This window comes from Lissotriton helveticus, chromosome 10 (genome assembly GCF_964261635.1).
Source record: "Lissotriton helveticus chromosome 10, aLisHel1.1, whole genome shotgun sequence".
Classification (NCBI taxonomy): Eukaryota; Metazoa; Chordata; class Amphibia; order Caudata; family Salamandridae; genus Lissotriton; species Lissotriton helveticus.
The window spans coordinates 1,176,537,337-1,176,553,261 of NC_136071.1; the positions used below are offsets into that span (position 1 = coordinate 1,176,537,337).

The following is a 15,925-nucleotide window of genomic DNA, read 5'->3' on the forward strand; positions in this document are numbered from 1 at the left end:
CAGTGTCATTGCAGTCTCGTGCGCTCCGTTGTATGAACATGAAAACAGGGAAAAAGGGGAGGGAGGGGCGGGGTGTGGTCATCAAGCTCGGTGACGTGTCGTGCATTATGTTGTGGGAGCGCCGCGACATGAGCGGGTCTCAGTGAGGCCATCTAGTGTGTTTGTCGGTGCAGTTCTGGTGTGGGGAGGGCGCGGGGAGGCGTGCAAGAGATGGGAGACACGGGAATGGCGTGTAGGTCGTCATCTCGTCAGCTAGAGTGTGGCTCAACTGATGGCGTGGTGATCTCTCTTTCAGGGGGGTGCATGAGTGGCTGGGCTAGAGATATCAGGGCTGTTGTTTACATCGGCCGTTTCCACTATCGCGTCTCCATCCCATCTGGGGGAGTTGATAGGCGTGTGGTCTCCTAGTGGGTGTCTGTCTCTATGAAAGGTGCTGAGCATGCCATCCCATATTGCTGCTATTGGGAACTGGCGCAATCCTGCTGTCTCCTCATTGTGGAGGACTATGCTTTCCGCTCTCGCTCAGTTGTCTAGGGAGGCGCGCCAATGTTGCGTTAGGGGTGGAGTCGTGCGTTTCCAATGTTTGGTGAGCAGTCTTTTGGCCATAATGAGGCCTAGGTCCCAGAAGCGGGATGGGACTTTATTGAGGACGGTCCTCCTATAGAGGCCCAGTAAGCATGCCTCCCATGTATGCGGTAGCGGCATAGCCGTGCAACGTTCAAGGATCAGTAGCACAGACCGCCAGTATGTTTGTATCTGTGGCCATTGCCACAGCATGTGTAGCAGGTCCGCTCCAGCAAGTGCGCATCTTGGGCAGCTAGCTGAGGTACCCGGGAAATATTGGTTGATTCTATCTGGCGAGAGGTATGCCCTGTGCAACACGTAAAATTGTATCACCTTAAAGCGTGCGTGACGAGGGATTTTTTGGGGCTGGCTAGCACCATCGCCCACTCCTTGTCCGTCCAGTCCCTCCCTCTATCGATCGCCCATTTGGCTCGCAGGGGTTGTAGAGTATGGTGTGTGTGTGTGTCAATAATGCTTGAGTTAACCAATGCACCACGTGTGTACCATCCCCCATGACATGTAGGTGTTGTATCAGTTGATGCGTGGGGGGCTCATCTGTGATGTTTCCCCATCGTCGAGTGTATGCCGCTACTGTGGATGCGTGTTGTAAAAACTGTCCTGCGGGGATGCCCGTGTCGCTGACTAGTGTCGCAAAGGGGATTAGGGTGCCGTCGGCATATAGGTCCGCCATGGTGTCTATTCCCGAGCTCGTCCAGTGTGGCTTCCGTGACAGCGGTTGTTGCTTTAGGCGTTCCCAGGAGCGGAAGCGCTGGGGCATAAGGTTTGACATGTTTAGTGACCCGCAGGCTTCTGTTAAAGCATTTCACAGCCACGTCCACATGTAGTTGTGGTCGGTGTTTCGTGCGCGCTAATGGGTGGAATAGTGAGTGTATCTGTAGGAGGTTAAGTGAGTCCGCGGACGTGGCCGTGTCTGCCAGGTTCCTGCCCGAAAGCCAGGCCGTCACCCACTGTAGCTGCGCCGCCAGGTAGTAGAGCTCCAGGTTGGGTACTGCGAGGCCGCCCGCTTCGACCGGTGCGTACAATTTGCTTAGTGCTACTCTGGGTCTTCCGGCGTTCCAAATCAGCTCCCTGGACATAGTCTCTAATTCCTTAAACGTGCGGGCCGGGACGTACACCGGGATGTTGGCGTAGTAATATAGGAGTCTGGGCAACACTATCATTTTTGTCAATGTCACCCTGCTCGGTACATTGAGTGGGAGAGTCTTCCAAAAGGCTATCTGCGACCTAATGGACGTGATGGCGCGTGTTAGATTGCCATCCAGGATGTCTGGGTGCGATCTGTATATCCCCAGGTATTTGAACGTGGTATCATGCCACGGCAGTTGCTCCCCGTTGATGCTAATGCCGGGGTCCGGGATGTTGGGTGCAAATGAATATGCCCCCGATTTTGCCCAATTCACCCTGAGTCCAGACATGGTCTCAAAGGTCCGGAATATGCCCGAGAGTTCTGGTGGTAAATTCGCGAGTAGTAAATAGTCAGCATACAGCGAGACAACGTGTGTGCCGTGTGTGCCGTCTGCTAGCGGTATGCCCCAGTTCGCCCCACCGCCGCGCAGAATCTCAGCGAGAGGTTCAATTGCCAGCGAGAAGAGTAGCGGGGACAGTGGGCATCCCTGTCTGGTGCCCCGTCTGACCTTTATAGCGTCTGATAGTAGCTTGCCTGTGCGGACAGGTACCTCAGGACTCCTATATAGCAGTCCGACCAATTCGATGTACTCGTCGCCCAGGTCGAATTTGCGCAGTACCTCCCGTAGATAGGGCCACTCAACCGAGTCGAATGCTTTTTCGAGATCGAGAATTAAGCACCCCGACCTCGGCCAGTCCCGCACCGCATATTCCTGCACCCGAAACAGCCTTCTAATGTTGTGGGACGTGCACCTAGTGAGCACGAAGCCGTTCTGGTCGCTGTGTACCAGGGAGGGCACCAATGGCGCCAGTCGCCTGGCCAGGGTTGACGCTAGGATCTTATAATCCGTATTCAGGAGCGCTAGGGGTCTGTACGTGCCGAGGAGTGTGGCGTTTCGACCAGGTTTGAGAAGCGACACCAGTGTTGCTTCGTTCATGGATGTGGGCAAGGCAGAATCATCCAGTGCCGCCGAATACATTCTGAGGAGCTCCGGTATCAATATATCGGAGCATGCCTTATAGTATTCAGCCGGTAGGCCGTCCGGTCCGGGGGCCTTGCCGTTCGAGAGGGCAAAGATGGCGTCAATAGCAAATGGTTTAATGATGAAGAGAAATGCAAATTGAAGGTGCACAGGGAGCTCAAAAAGACATCTACGTTTTTGAGTGACTTCGGTTCTGCCTTCTGCTTTGTCTGTTAAGTAATAGCATGTTTGATTTATTGCAAGGGCATTTCATCAGTTTACTCAGTAACATTTGTAGTTTTTGCAGTGGGACTCCATAAATCATGCAAAACTTCAGCCCTAGTATAGTAGGGGCTGCTGCTGTGTCCCTCGACAGAAGACCAGCGACTAGACACCAGGTCACACCACTTCACGGGCCTAATTAATTGCTATCTGCACTTTTTCAAGAGAATGACATAACGCTCACTGGTGATTTTGAGAACTGATTACGAGCAACATGTATCCCTATTTCAGATGGGGATTACCTAATTATGATTGTCTGCGAATCGCAATTAGGTAATCCCTATTTGAACGTATGAAACTGCATGAGTTTTGTTTTACTTTTCCTATTGGATTGCAAGTAGATCTACCTCATTAATATAATGAGGAAGGTCGCAATGTGTGACCCATTGGGAATTTAAAAAATCACAGGGATGGTGTTCTGCTGGGGTTAGCAGACCACCATGTCTGTGACTACTTTTAAATAAGGCAATCATTTGTTTTTAAATGCAGCCTGTTTTCCTTGCAGGAAAACTGGTTGCGTTTAAAAAAGAAAAATGAAAAGTTTTCTTTATACGAACATTCTCAAAGAGGAAAGGGTCCCTTGGGGACCCCTTTCTGTTTGCGAATGGTAAAATGCGAATGTTTTGCTACTGCATTTCGGTTACAAAACCTTCCGACGTACCTCTACGATTCAGTATCGCCCTAAACATGCCCCTTCCGAATACAGAATCGATATGTATTTGTATTTCCAAATTGCGATTCAGTAACCTGTTAACGAATCGCAAATTATAATTTATACATACCATAAAGCATTTTACCGGTTGCAAACAACCTGATTCTGCGAATTGGGCCATTTGTGATTGTTAAAATGCATGATACATGTGGCCCAAAAACATTTGTTATCTGTTCAGAAATTACCAATACTTGCGATACCTTTTGTTTGAGTTACTATCATAATACATTGGTTACTGGGCAATGCCCCTTGTGGGTATTGTCGTTAAGCACTGTTCTTTTCAGAGACCGCAAATGCTACTGTAATCCATTTGGATAACTAAGTTACTTCCTTTTGGTGCTATATTCTCCCAAGGGTAAGCAAAGTAAAGCGCCAATAGCTTACTCGAGGGGATATGGGTTAGAACCTCAGTTGTCTTTGAAACTCAGCAATTTAGTTTCAATACATTTTTATTAAAAATGTAATGAATCAAAAAAGTGGCAGTAGGCAAGCCTATACAATAATACATAACCCCTTCCACGCCCACTCCCTTTCCAAGAGGTCACACAAACTCAATTAAGTAAATGTCCAGGCAGTGCACTATTATCCAAGAATGGAAATGGTATTAAGCAGCAGCTAAAATAACAGGCAAAGAAAACAAAGTAGTGGCAACACTTTCTGGTCAGTCTACTGGAACTACGCTGCTAAGTTTACAGTCACTGAAATTGTACAAATTCCTACACACAAAAATTTGACCTGATGGTCAAGATCACTGGTGGAGAAATATCTCAGGACAAACTGTTAACATACATTGCAGGGTGGCACTGTTTTCCAATCTATTTAAGCAACCTTCTTCCCATTAGATAGGTTAGGTTCCCCCCAGTCTGTTCAAGCACACCTCAAGGCAGTGTTACACTATGTGATCAGTCATATATTCATCCCGAAGAAAATGCAATTGTGTTACACCAGAATGGAGGTAAAGACTCCCTTGAGCTGGCAAACACTCAAACCCTTTCCTTCACTGATGGGACAACCTGCTTGAACTGTTTCCCAGTGAAGCCTCTTGCACAACCCACACTGGTATCCTTCAACAGTAATTCAGACCATTCAGCATTCTGCCTCTTTTTATTCTGGCAGACACTCATTGTTGGTCTTCTAGAACCTCCTGTACTTCTTCAGGGCTCGACAAATGCGAGGTAAATTTAATGAGGTCAAGCTATTTTTAGGACCTACTCGCTCTTTCTGGCTAGTAGGAAAACATACTAACTTTTGTCCCCTGTCTTTGAAAACGGAGGAAATATTACAAGATAAGATTTAAAGGCCTTTTTATTGCTCACAAAGCAAAGGAGCAATAAAGATGACTTTAAATCTTGTTATCTTGTAACATTTGCTCCGCTTTCAGAGACGGAGGTCAAGTAGGTTACTGTGAGGTCGAGGTGATTTTTCAAGGTACTAGACCTGCAGGACTAGTACCATTTTTCAGATTTGTCGAGCCCTGTTCTTATATGTTCTATGATACCGGCTGCTGGTTCTATATAACGCACCTTTATACCAGTGGAGTACATGTGCTCTATATGAAGAAGTACTTTTCTTGATTGTGATGTAGACATTTGCAATGTGCTTAGATGTTGATCTGCATGCCCTAAAAATAGACTGGGCATCTGGAGTAGTGGTTGAAAGATGTGGGAGGCATTAGTTTTGGTTAGAGCTCCTGACTGATGTTGACGTGAGGCTCTGAGTTAGTGAAGTGACTATAGATTTAGATGGGAGGGGGTATTGATTTTGGAAGTGTATGCTGGAGAATTGATACAGTCACCTTGAGTTGGCTAAAATACAACCAAATAATATACTGTGGTTCACTTGCAACCTTAGAATGTAATTACTCTTTTTAACAGAAGGACATTGACATTGTTCTGGGTTGCTAGGTAGGTGCTATAAACAAGAATACTGAAGTGAGTTAGAGTATCTGCTTTTATGCATGTTAACCCCAAATGGTCCTTACTCCTATTAACTCCAAACATATTATTTGTATTCAGTCTACCGTAGTCTCTGAATCACCTAATGCCACTATCGCCCGAGAAGATGAGACCCACTCCTCGCTGACAACCACAAGTCAAGGCTATGTTTTACCTGAAGGGAAAGTCATGCCTAACACCGTTTTCGTTGGTGGGATTGACATCAGGGTAAGTGGGATTTTCAATTCCTTTTTGCTTTTTATTTGTTTGTAGTTTGACATGAAGTTGCAGTATGATGCAAGGTCTATATGTTTTTCAGATGGATGAGATTGAAATTAGAGATTTTTTTGCAAGATTTGGTGCTGTTAAAGAAGTTAAAATAATCACTGACAGAACTGGGGTTTCTAAAGGGTGAGTATTGATCCTTTTCAAATAAACGTAATATTGTAATGTTATCACATGCTCATTCTCTGTGAGGTTTAAAGTACTTGTTGCTAACCTTTCTAGGTCTTTTGAATCTGAGATCACCTCTCAATTTCTTGTTTCCAAGCTGGTGTGCACTAGTCATTGCCAGATCTAAGATTACTTTCAGGGCTGTTGTGTATATTTGTCGATTTAAAAAAATAAATAATCTTGAGTGGCAGTTACGGTTGCCGGGTTCAATAGTGGTTGCAGCACATCAACTAAAAATATCTTAAATATACTATTTAAGGCACTACCTTCATCTGATTACCCACTGCTGCTGTTTCACCATCATCGATCTTAGAGGCTTAGAAATGTGCTATGCGTGTGAGACTAAGCATCAATAATTGAGCAAATGTGTATGTGATTGTGTAATCAAGTAGGTGGGCTTACACTGAATAGAAATGGTAATTTCTGAATATATTGGTGTTTTCTTCTGGCATCTGATCTTGATGATATTGGTTGTGGTATTATGGTCAGGAGGTGCTCTCCGTCATATGATCCTGGCTGATATTCATGCGTGGGATCTCGGGACACTTTTTGCAAGAGAAATAGGTCTTTTTAATTACTTCAACCATAACCATATTACTTGGTAGTCATTGTCTTTTAAGTTTAACTAGAATGGTAAAAAAAAAAAAAAATACCGAACACTGTCGCCATAAGAATTAACATTTTTGGAAAGAAAGGCCTCCTGCATGCTTTTCTAGTGTGCGGTGAAACCTGCCTTGTAATGTTCCAAAACGAAACTCTTGTGTATTTTTGGCGCTTTTCAGTCTCTGCACACAAGATATGTACACCGAGTACCCTCTTTGATTAGACCAGGCCAATGTGGTCTGAAGGGGCACATTGAGTATGCCAACCTTAGCAAGTATGATACTAACAGCTCTCCTGATTATGTGAAGCAGCAGTGTTTAGTTTGTATAGATAGATTTTTTTTACCTGTGCTTTTTGGTCTACCGGTTTCATCATGGTACATTTCAGAGAATCCTTTTGCGACTTGGTTCTTTTCTAATTTCGGTATAAATGCAGCGTTTGTGTGTAGTACAATTGTATGATAGTGTGAACTAGGAATGGCTTTTGGCACTGTGGACCTAATCTTGGATTGCCACCACAGATGCTCTGTGTAAAATGGAGGGCGATGTGGCCTGCCAGACAGGCACAGTGTATTGCTTGTATTCCTGTAGCATTTGTGTGGGATGGATGACGACAATTTGGTTCTAAAAGAAATGCGGGAACAGGCCTTGTTCCTGTCGGGCCATTTGTTCCTTCCTAGCACTATATTAAGTGTGAGGAGAGGGAGTTGTGAGCTAGAGACAGGAGCATCTTTAGAAGTTCCCTCAAAATGACACACCAGAAAGGGTGATAGGTGCTATGGTGGTTCTCTCATCTGGTCCTATGTCTCTGGGTTTAGAATTAGCTGGTTTTGAGCATCAGTCCCTCCTGCTTGCACTTACCGGAGACAAGGACATTTCTGGATTGACCAAGTTGAATACAAGAAGTGACCGGTCCTGCTTTGTACAGTTGCAAAATGGAGGTAAGGAATGTGGCTCCTACCTGTTTGGAATATGATTATATAAGAATGACTGTTTCGAGTTTATTTTTATTACGCATAGTTACTAAAAACCATTACATAGTTTTGTGCTGTCAGTAATGACATTGATACAAATGATAAAAGTGATGTGCAGTGCTTACTTACAAATATGCAAATAGGCTGATTAAACCATTTGATGAGTGCCATTAAAATGTGACAGTAAAAGTTGAGCCGTAAAAAGTATGCCCCGCAGTACTACTTAGCGCGGGGGTGCTGAAAATGCGTACTTAGCCGTAAAAAGTATGCCCCGCAGTACTGCTTAGCGCGGGGGTGCTGAAAGCGCGTACTTAGCAGGAAATAGTTTCTGATGGCTAGGGACAGGACAGAGTTTTCGTACTTATCAGGAAATAGTTCCTGATGGCTAGGAGCAGGACAGTTTCCCATCATGGGCAGGCTTTTTTTTTTTTAGTTGTTAGAATTGAGATTTAGGAAGCTGCTTCCGATTGATATGTCTGGTTCTTCAATGTCCGCCTAATGTTGGAGTGCTTTGTATGCTCCTATGATGTTGAGTCAGATTTTTCTGTTCCGCCAGTTTGAGGAATTTGACCACTCTGCAGTTCAGTTGTGTGGCCCCTGATCAACATATGCCTACAACGCTTGTCGCCTGACTGCTTGAGCGGAATGTTAAGCATCCGGGTCCTCTCTTGCTCCAGGGCTGTGCATGTGCAGTATAAGTGCAAAATGTCTCCTTGGCCTGTGTCGCACTGCAGATGCTTGGTGAGCATGCCCTCTGCCATGGTGGAAGATGTTCGGCGCACTTTAGAATGCCCAGGCGGTGTTTTAAGAACTTTATTTTGAGAGTTTTAGGGTAACCCTGGTTAAAGTATTTTTGGGGTGCAGATGTTTTGTAAGAGTTCAGGGTCACCAGGCATGGGAATTGGCTGAGAATAGAGCCTTGTCTTCCAGCAGTGAGAGTTGTTTTACCGTCTTCGATACCAATTGTTTTAAAGGTGTGTTGTTACGGAGTGTTCCAGAGGTTGATGAGCCTTGAGATTTCAAGAGATTCGTGTAGGTAGCGTCTGCCCGGGGAGGTATCCCTATGCTGGAGTTCTTGCCATAGCAGCTGACTTAAAGTGTTTGAGGCAGAGAGTCTTATCTTATTCCAGCAGATGATGTAGGCGCCATGCCTGGCCAGCGATTGTTTCACTAAGCCGATCTCCAGCCTTATCAGTGCTGGTGAGGTGTATTTTGGGAGGCTGGACATGGGTCTGTACGACATTATCAGGGAGCTGTCTAGTTGCTTCGCATCTCTCCCCCACATTGCATCGCATCTCTTCCCCGCATTGCTTCGTAGCTGTAGGTTAGCGTGGGGAGTATCTTGGCCTGTGCTAACTTCAGGAGAGGGCATAGTGAGGGCCCCATCAGTTTTGAAGACAGATTTTTCAGTGTTATAGTGACGACCAGGCCTCTCCTTCTGGTTTCTTCTTTCTGGCGCGTAAAGGAACCTTCATTATCAATAATGATGCCTAGATATTTGTAGTCGGTGGGTATTTCTTCATTCCGTCGAGCAGATGTTGGAGACCGACGTGTGTGGTGACCAGCACCACGTCATCAGCATACATAAGGTTTGTCAGTGGTTTACCACAGAGCCTGGGTGCGTTGTTGATGTTGAGAACTCGAGGGAGGTCGGCCATATAAAGGTTGAACAGAGTGGGTGTCAGCACGCAACACTGCTTCAGCCCTTTGGTTGTGGAGATTTTCTAGAAAGATGAGTTACCCCTCCCAGTTTCACCTGGACCCAGGTGTCAGTGTGTAGAAGCAGCAGGATGCCTAAGATGTTCTGAGGGATTCCCCAACGTCCCCCTCTCAACATTATTGAATGCCGCGCGAAAGTCAATGAAGCATAGATGTAGTTGCAGGTTGGCTATCTTCGTTTCATCAGTAAGAAGTGTGAGGATGGAAGTTCTCGTGACAGACATTTTGCAGAAGCCGGTCTGGTTTGGCGGGATTATTTTGTTGGCGTCTGCCGAGGCTATGAGATCCTCCAAGATGGTGCCTGCAAAATATTTTGCTATGTTGTCGAGCAGAGCCAGTAGATGATAGTTGCTAGGCTGGGTATTGTTGCCGCTCTTATCGATAGGCGCCAGCGTTGAGCCTTTCCATGATTCGGGTATTCTGCCTTGTGACTAGATCTCCGAAAATAGTGGTTGCAGTACGTTAGCTTGGACTGAGGAGCCCAGGAAGAAAGGCCTGTACATTGCCATACGCTTGTGCCTCGTGGTCTGGGCCTTATGCCGGCATTACATGGTGAAGGGCACCTCTGAAGACCTGACATGGCGGCCGCTGATGTGGTGGCCCGGACGTGAGACCTCTCAGTGAAGGGGCAATCGGTCCAGGAACGGGCACAAGCCGTCAAGATAGCGGAACACATGGGATCCCCTCTATCCCCCCCAAGACAGGACTCTGACTCCGACACGGTCGTTGACCAGACATTGCTCATCACGGCCTCGCAGCTTGAGGCGACGTCGGGGGGCGGCAGGCCCTCGCCCCACAAACTGCAAACCCGCTGGGTTGACCTTTCTGGGCTCTTGAGATGACCTCAACTTCAGCGGCTGGCCAATCTGCACATGCCTGCTGGGCGCCATGCTGAAACACGGGAGGCGGCAAGGACGTTATACACCATTTTCTGCTACACATTTGCCAACGAGCGACAGGTAGCTGATCTAGCAATCAATTTGTTCTCATTTGTTCTATGTTATAATTTGTGATTTACTTGACCCGTATTTTAGTGCGAATTGCCTGTTGGCAAGCAGGCCTGGGGTGGTGAGTTGGGAACCTCTGATTATTATGTTGATCTCTTTGTATGCCTGCAAACTGTGGGATTTGAGGATTGGCCATACCTGGTCAACATTATGTGAGAGCGGTGGAACACGGGGGTGGAGACTATTGGTTTGTGGCCTGGTTCGAGGCATGTGGGCTGCTGAATTCATATCTATAGCATAGATCGCCGCCTAGTGTTGGGTCCGGATGATTGCACATTGTTGTCCTGGAAGAGTCTTCGAAGTATCACGAGATAGGTGGCTCCTCCCCTGGACTACAGTGCGCATGGGCATCGACTCCATCCCCAGATTGTTTTTTCCGCCATTGGGTTCGGATGTGTATTCGACATCTCCAATTTGGAATCAATCTAGATTTTTCTTAAGGCCCGAAGGCCTTATCCTATACCGTCGGTATTGTTTGCGTTCGGTCCCAGCTCTGTTCCGGCTCAGTTCCCGAGTCAGACGTCCAGGGGAGTCGCGTGGCTCTTCGGTACTCGGGGCCCAGTCGACGCAGCAAGACTTTCGACGACATCATGGAACGGAGTCCGTTCAAGAAATGTCCCGTGTGCGGATCTAAGTGCCCACACATAGACGTCCACCCTGTGTGCAACAAGTGCCTGTCGCCGGACCACGATGAAGCCAACTGTATGGCTTGTTCCAGGTTTTGATCGAAGAAGACAATTCGACTTCGGCGCGTGGAGCGCCAGGAGGCTCGGCAGTCGGCCCCGGCACCGGTGGACATCTTCGACAGAGAAGAAGCAGACGAGCAAGAAGTTCATCTGCAAGTTTCCCCTCCGGCGGAGGAGATCGACTACGGATACGACGCAGACGTCAAGGTGGTCGAGGCAGGAGAAGTCGTCGGAGAGGTAGGAGACGACAATGAGGCCTATGGGGCCACAGAAGATGGCTTGTGTGAAGAGCTAAGCCCCGAAAGAACAATTACTACGGCTCAGGTCGAGGGATCACCACGCGGCCTTACCCAAGACCTTCCGCCCAGATCCACGGCCTCGCCTACGGGCCCGGCTACGGACACTTCTGCAGAGCCGACGTTGGTCAAATCGAAACCGAAACCTTCGGTGTCGGCGAAAGCGAAAGTAATTGAGACACCATCGAAACAGAAGACGTCTGTCCCTCCGGCCGCCTCCTCGTCTTTGGACACGTCGGGGCAGCCAAAGAAGGCTGTCGAGCCGGGGAAGTCGACCAAGGGTGCCGATCCAAAGTCGTTCAAGGGCGCCGTGTCAAAGTCGGTCAAGGCCGTCGATCCAAAATCGGCAAAGGGCATCGAACCGAAGACTGGGGCCCCGCACCCCGTAGTCAAGGCCACCGGCACGAAACAGTCGACGCAGAAGGGGGACACAGCGCGCCGAAAAAGGCTGATCCTGAACTGGATAAAATTAAGGCATTGACGCTCGAGTCTTCACTCGCTGGTGGACCGAAGACGTCTGTCGGATCAACGAAACCGTACGCTTCCTTTACGAAGCTGGTGTCGGATTCTCTTCAAGGCATCAGGAACAAGGCTTCCGCGTCCGCCCCGAAGGATGCTTCCACCGCGAAGCCAGCTGCCACAACGCCAAAGTCTTCGACGCCACTCCTGTTTACGTTGCCGCCGAAGGTAGCACCAAAGGCCTTCGCACCACGGTCGGTCACCGAAGCGCCCGTCCCTGTGTCTACGGCGCCTAAGCCTTCTCATCCGCTTGGGAGCTTGAAACCTCGACAACCCTCGGTGGAGGGGCTGTCGGAACACTATATCGACGCCGACACCGGGAAACTCACCCTCTACAAGAGGAAGATCACCGCAACCCAGCCTTTAGAGTCCTACACAATTCCTTTGAAGCGCAAAAAGCCGGCTGCGGAATCCCCAGTTCTGGTGGAGCCTCTTGCTCCACGAGTGGCTACACCCCCACCCACTTATTCGGATGTGGAGGGTGGCGATGGTGATGACGAGGAGTATGGCTTTCCTGCCAACACTGATCCTGAGGATCGCCACGACTCATGGGCAGATGCAGGTGACCCGGGGGATCAGCAAACTGCCCAGGACCCTCAGGTCTACGCTGTCAAGACCTCTCCTACTGAGGATTCGGCTGCATTTAATGCTCTAATTGAGAGGGTGGCTAAAAACCACGACGTGGACCTCCACACTGACCCTATCGAAGTGGACTTCCTTTTTGATACCTTTTCCACTGCAGAAAAGACTGTCAAGACTCTCCCCATGCTGAAAGGGGTTCGCAAACATGCTGCAGATATTTTTAAGGAACCCACACGGGCCTGGGTGGTCAACCCTAGGATTGAGAAAAAATATAGGCCGGCGCCTGGCGACCCAACCTACATCAGAGGCCAGTTGCTGTTGGACTCTCTGGTCGTTTCTAATGCCCGGAAGAGAGCGAACTCGCAAACCACTGGTGATGCTCCTCCCCCAGACAAGGAATCTAAAGTGCTGGAGGCATCGGGGAAGAGGGTGGCGGCTCAAGCGGCCAATATCTGGCGTATCTCTAACACTCAGGCGCTCCTGGCCAGATATGACCGGGCGCACTATGACACACTAGAGACCCTGTTACAACATCTTCCAGATCAGTATAAAGAGGCAGCTGAGATGCTTATTCAGGAAGGAAAGCTTATCTCCAACGCTTCAATTAAGTGTGCACTGGACGTGGCGGACACCGCGGCCAGAGCCATTAACACCAGTGTCATGTTGAGACGTCAGGCCTGGCTCAGAATCTCCGGTTTCAAGCCGGAGATGCAAACTACCATCCTCAATCAGCCAGTAAACCCAGACAGGTTATTCGGTCCTGAGGTGGATACCACCTTGGAAAAGATAAAAAAAAGGATACAGAAACTGCAAAATCCATGGGGGCTCTCCAGTCCCAGCAGTTTCGGGTAAGCACTTTTCGTCGCTCAAGCAATAGAGGTGTTTCCAGAGGCCAGATGTCCCAGCAAATTCAATACAATAAAGGTGGGGCGCAGTCCTCTTACACCAAGCAGAGTAGAGGCGGCTATCGGGGCAACAGCACCAAGGGCAGAGGTCGTGGAAACAACAACTCCCGCTCCTCCGCCACCAGTAAACCGTGACGCCCTGTCACTGCCCCCCGCCCAGACTCCAGCAGTCCCTGCCCGTCTGGAAATCCATCACCACGGACAGGTGGGTCAGGAAACTTATCCAGTTTGGTTATTGTCTGGAGTCAACATCCACTCCACCCAACATGCCAGCAAAACACCGTCCTATGTCCACAGAGCATTTGCACTTATTGCTGCAGGAGGTTCTAGTCATGCTGCAAAAAGGGGCAATTGAGCTCGTGCCGGTGGAGGAAGAAGGCACGGGGGTGTACTCCCTGTACTTCTTAATCCAAAAAAAGGACGGATCCCTCAGACCCATACTGGACCTCAGGCCCCTAAATCAGTACATTCTATCAGAACACTTTCATATGCTCACACTGCAGCAGGTTCTCCCGTTGCTCAATCAGGGGGACTTCCTCGTAACCTTGGATCTCAAGGATGCCTATTTCCACATTCCACTGCATCCATCACACAGGAAATACCTCAGGTTCACTATTCAGGGTCGGCATTATCAGTTCAAGGTCCTGCCTTTCGGGGTGACCACAGCGCCCAGGGTGTTCCACAAAATGTCTGGCGACAGTAGCTGCGCACCTCAGGAGGCAGAAGGTTCACGTTTACCCTTATCTGGACGACTGGCTTGTCCAAGCAAAGTCGGCCCAGCAGTGCGCCGCCAACATGTCCCACACCATTCACCTCCTTCACGATCTGGGATTCTCCCTCCATTATCCCAAGTCGCACCTCCAATGCGCACCTCTCACTACACACTCAGATTAGTTCAGTTGTTTCTTCATGCTTCCTCACTCTTCGCACGATCCGTAAGGTGTCCCGTTTTTTTTCTTTCTGTGCCCTCAAACTCATTCTGTCTGCGATGGTGATCTCCCGCTTGGACTATGGCAAAGCCTTGTATAACGGAGTCCCCGCCTACCATCTTCGGAGACTCCAACTAGTGCAGAATCAAGCAACCCGACTTGTCTACAATCTGTCCAAGTCCTGTCATGTCACCCCGCTGCTTAAAGCTCTGCACTGGTTGCCTATCCGGGAGCGTGCCTTGTTCAAGATAATCCACATTTGTAATAATAATAATAATAATAATCCACATTTGTAAAGCGCACAATCACCCGTAAGGGTCTCTAGGCGCTGGGGGCCGTCGGGAAGATTAAGCAAGCTATTGCCCAGAGTCACATAGTGCTGGGCTAACCTGCCGCCGGAGCCGGGGATCGAACCGTGATCCCCAGATTCCAGCATCAGTCGCCCTGGCCGCGGCGCCTTCCAGGCAAGGGCAGGGACAGCCCCCCACTTTATCTCTTCTGAGATCAAGGCATACTGTCCCAGTAGAGAATTGCGTTCCTCTTCACAATCTCTTCTGGTTGTTCCTCGTTTCAAGAAGAAGAGGTCAGGTGGCGCAAAATTTTCTACGCTTGCGCCTACCTTTTGGAATGTCCTTCCTTCCTCCCTTAGACTTTCCACCCATTATTCAGAATTCCGCAAATCCTTAAAAACATTTTTGTTCACTCAACCTTTCTCATGTTAGTTGGCCGTCTCTTCGCTCCTGGTTTTATGTCCTAGCGCCAAGAAACCGCGTGGTGTATGTGCGCTTTATAAATATTTTAATTTCAATTTCATTTCCATGTGTGGCAATATCTGGGTGCGACGATCGATACTCTGGCTGCCACAGCTCAGCCGAATTCTGTGAGGATCGACAGCATTCAGTCACTGATCCAAAAATTCAGACCGCAACACTCGCTTCCTGCAAGAGTGTTCATGCAGTTGATTGGCATGATGGCCTCCTGCATCTTCATAGTCCCGCACGCGAGACTACATATGCGTCCGCTCCAAGAATGCTTGGCTCATCAGTGGACTCAGGCTCCGGGACAGTTGAACGACCTAGTGTTGGTGTGAGAAGTTGGCCTGATATGCAGTGCTCACTATTCTAGTGATCACTATGTATCAGTCCAAGCAACCCTTATTGATGATTGGTTGTAAGTCAACCTTATAGACCAGCTATCCTAGTAGCATGGATACGAGCAGTCTAAGGCTAAGACTCTAGAGGGCGTGATAAGCCAGCTGTTTTACCATCACATTACCCCTTGAACACCAAGTGAAAGGACACAACACAAGTTGTTATGAAAATAAACAGGTATTTATTTATAACAAGACTACCCTGAGCTCTTTATGAGTCAGGGAGCTAAGCACATAACAAAACTCTTAGAAAATACTTTAAGTCGCACAATTTACACAAATGCCCTAGGGGCACGAAAAACCATATACACAGTAAGTGGAATGCGGACTTGCTAGCAGGTAAGTAATACTTTTCTAGACTCAGGAATCGCTAGGCCTACAATTCTAAACACTGGGGTTAGATGCAGGAGGCCTGTGGACGTCGTGTGCAGAGTGGGAACTCTCACGCGTAAGGCGGCAAAAAGTCTATGGAGGCTAGCAGTTGCAAAGTTACTGTTCTCGGG

The 15,925-nt window shown here is 48.4% G+C and overlaps 1 protein-coding gene across 5 annotated transcripts in view; it reads left to right on the forward strand.

Moving 5' to 3' along the window:
• Positions 1-15,925, forward strand: part of DAZL (deleted in azoospermia like) — a 794,400-nt gene that overhangs the window by 18,189 nt on the left and 760,286 nt on the right. For all 5 annotated transcript variants that reach the window (XM_078664021.1, XM_078664020.1, XM_078664023.1 and 2 more), the window contains exons 2-3: positions 5,682-5,828; positions 5,920-6,011. In XM_078664021.1, coding sequence (XP_078520147.1) covers positions 5,682-5,828; positions 5,920-6,011 — 239 coding nt within the window. The remainder of the gene's footprint in view (positions 1-5,681; positions 5,829-5,919; positions 6,012-15,925) is intronic.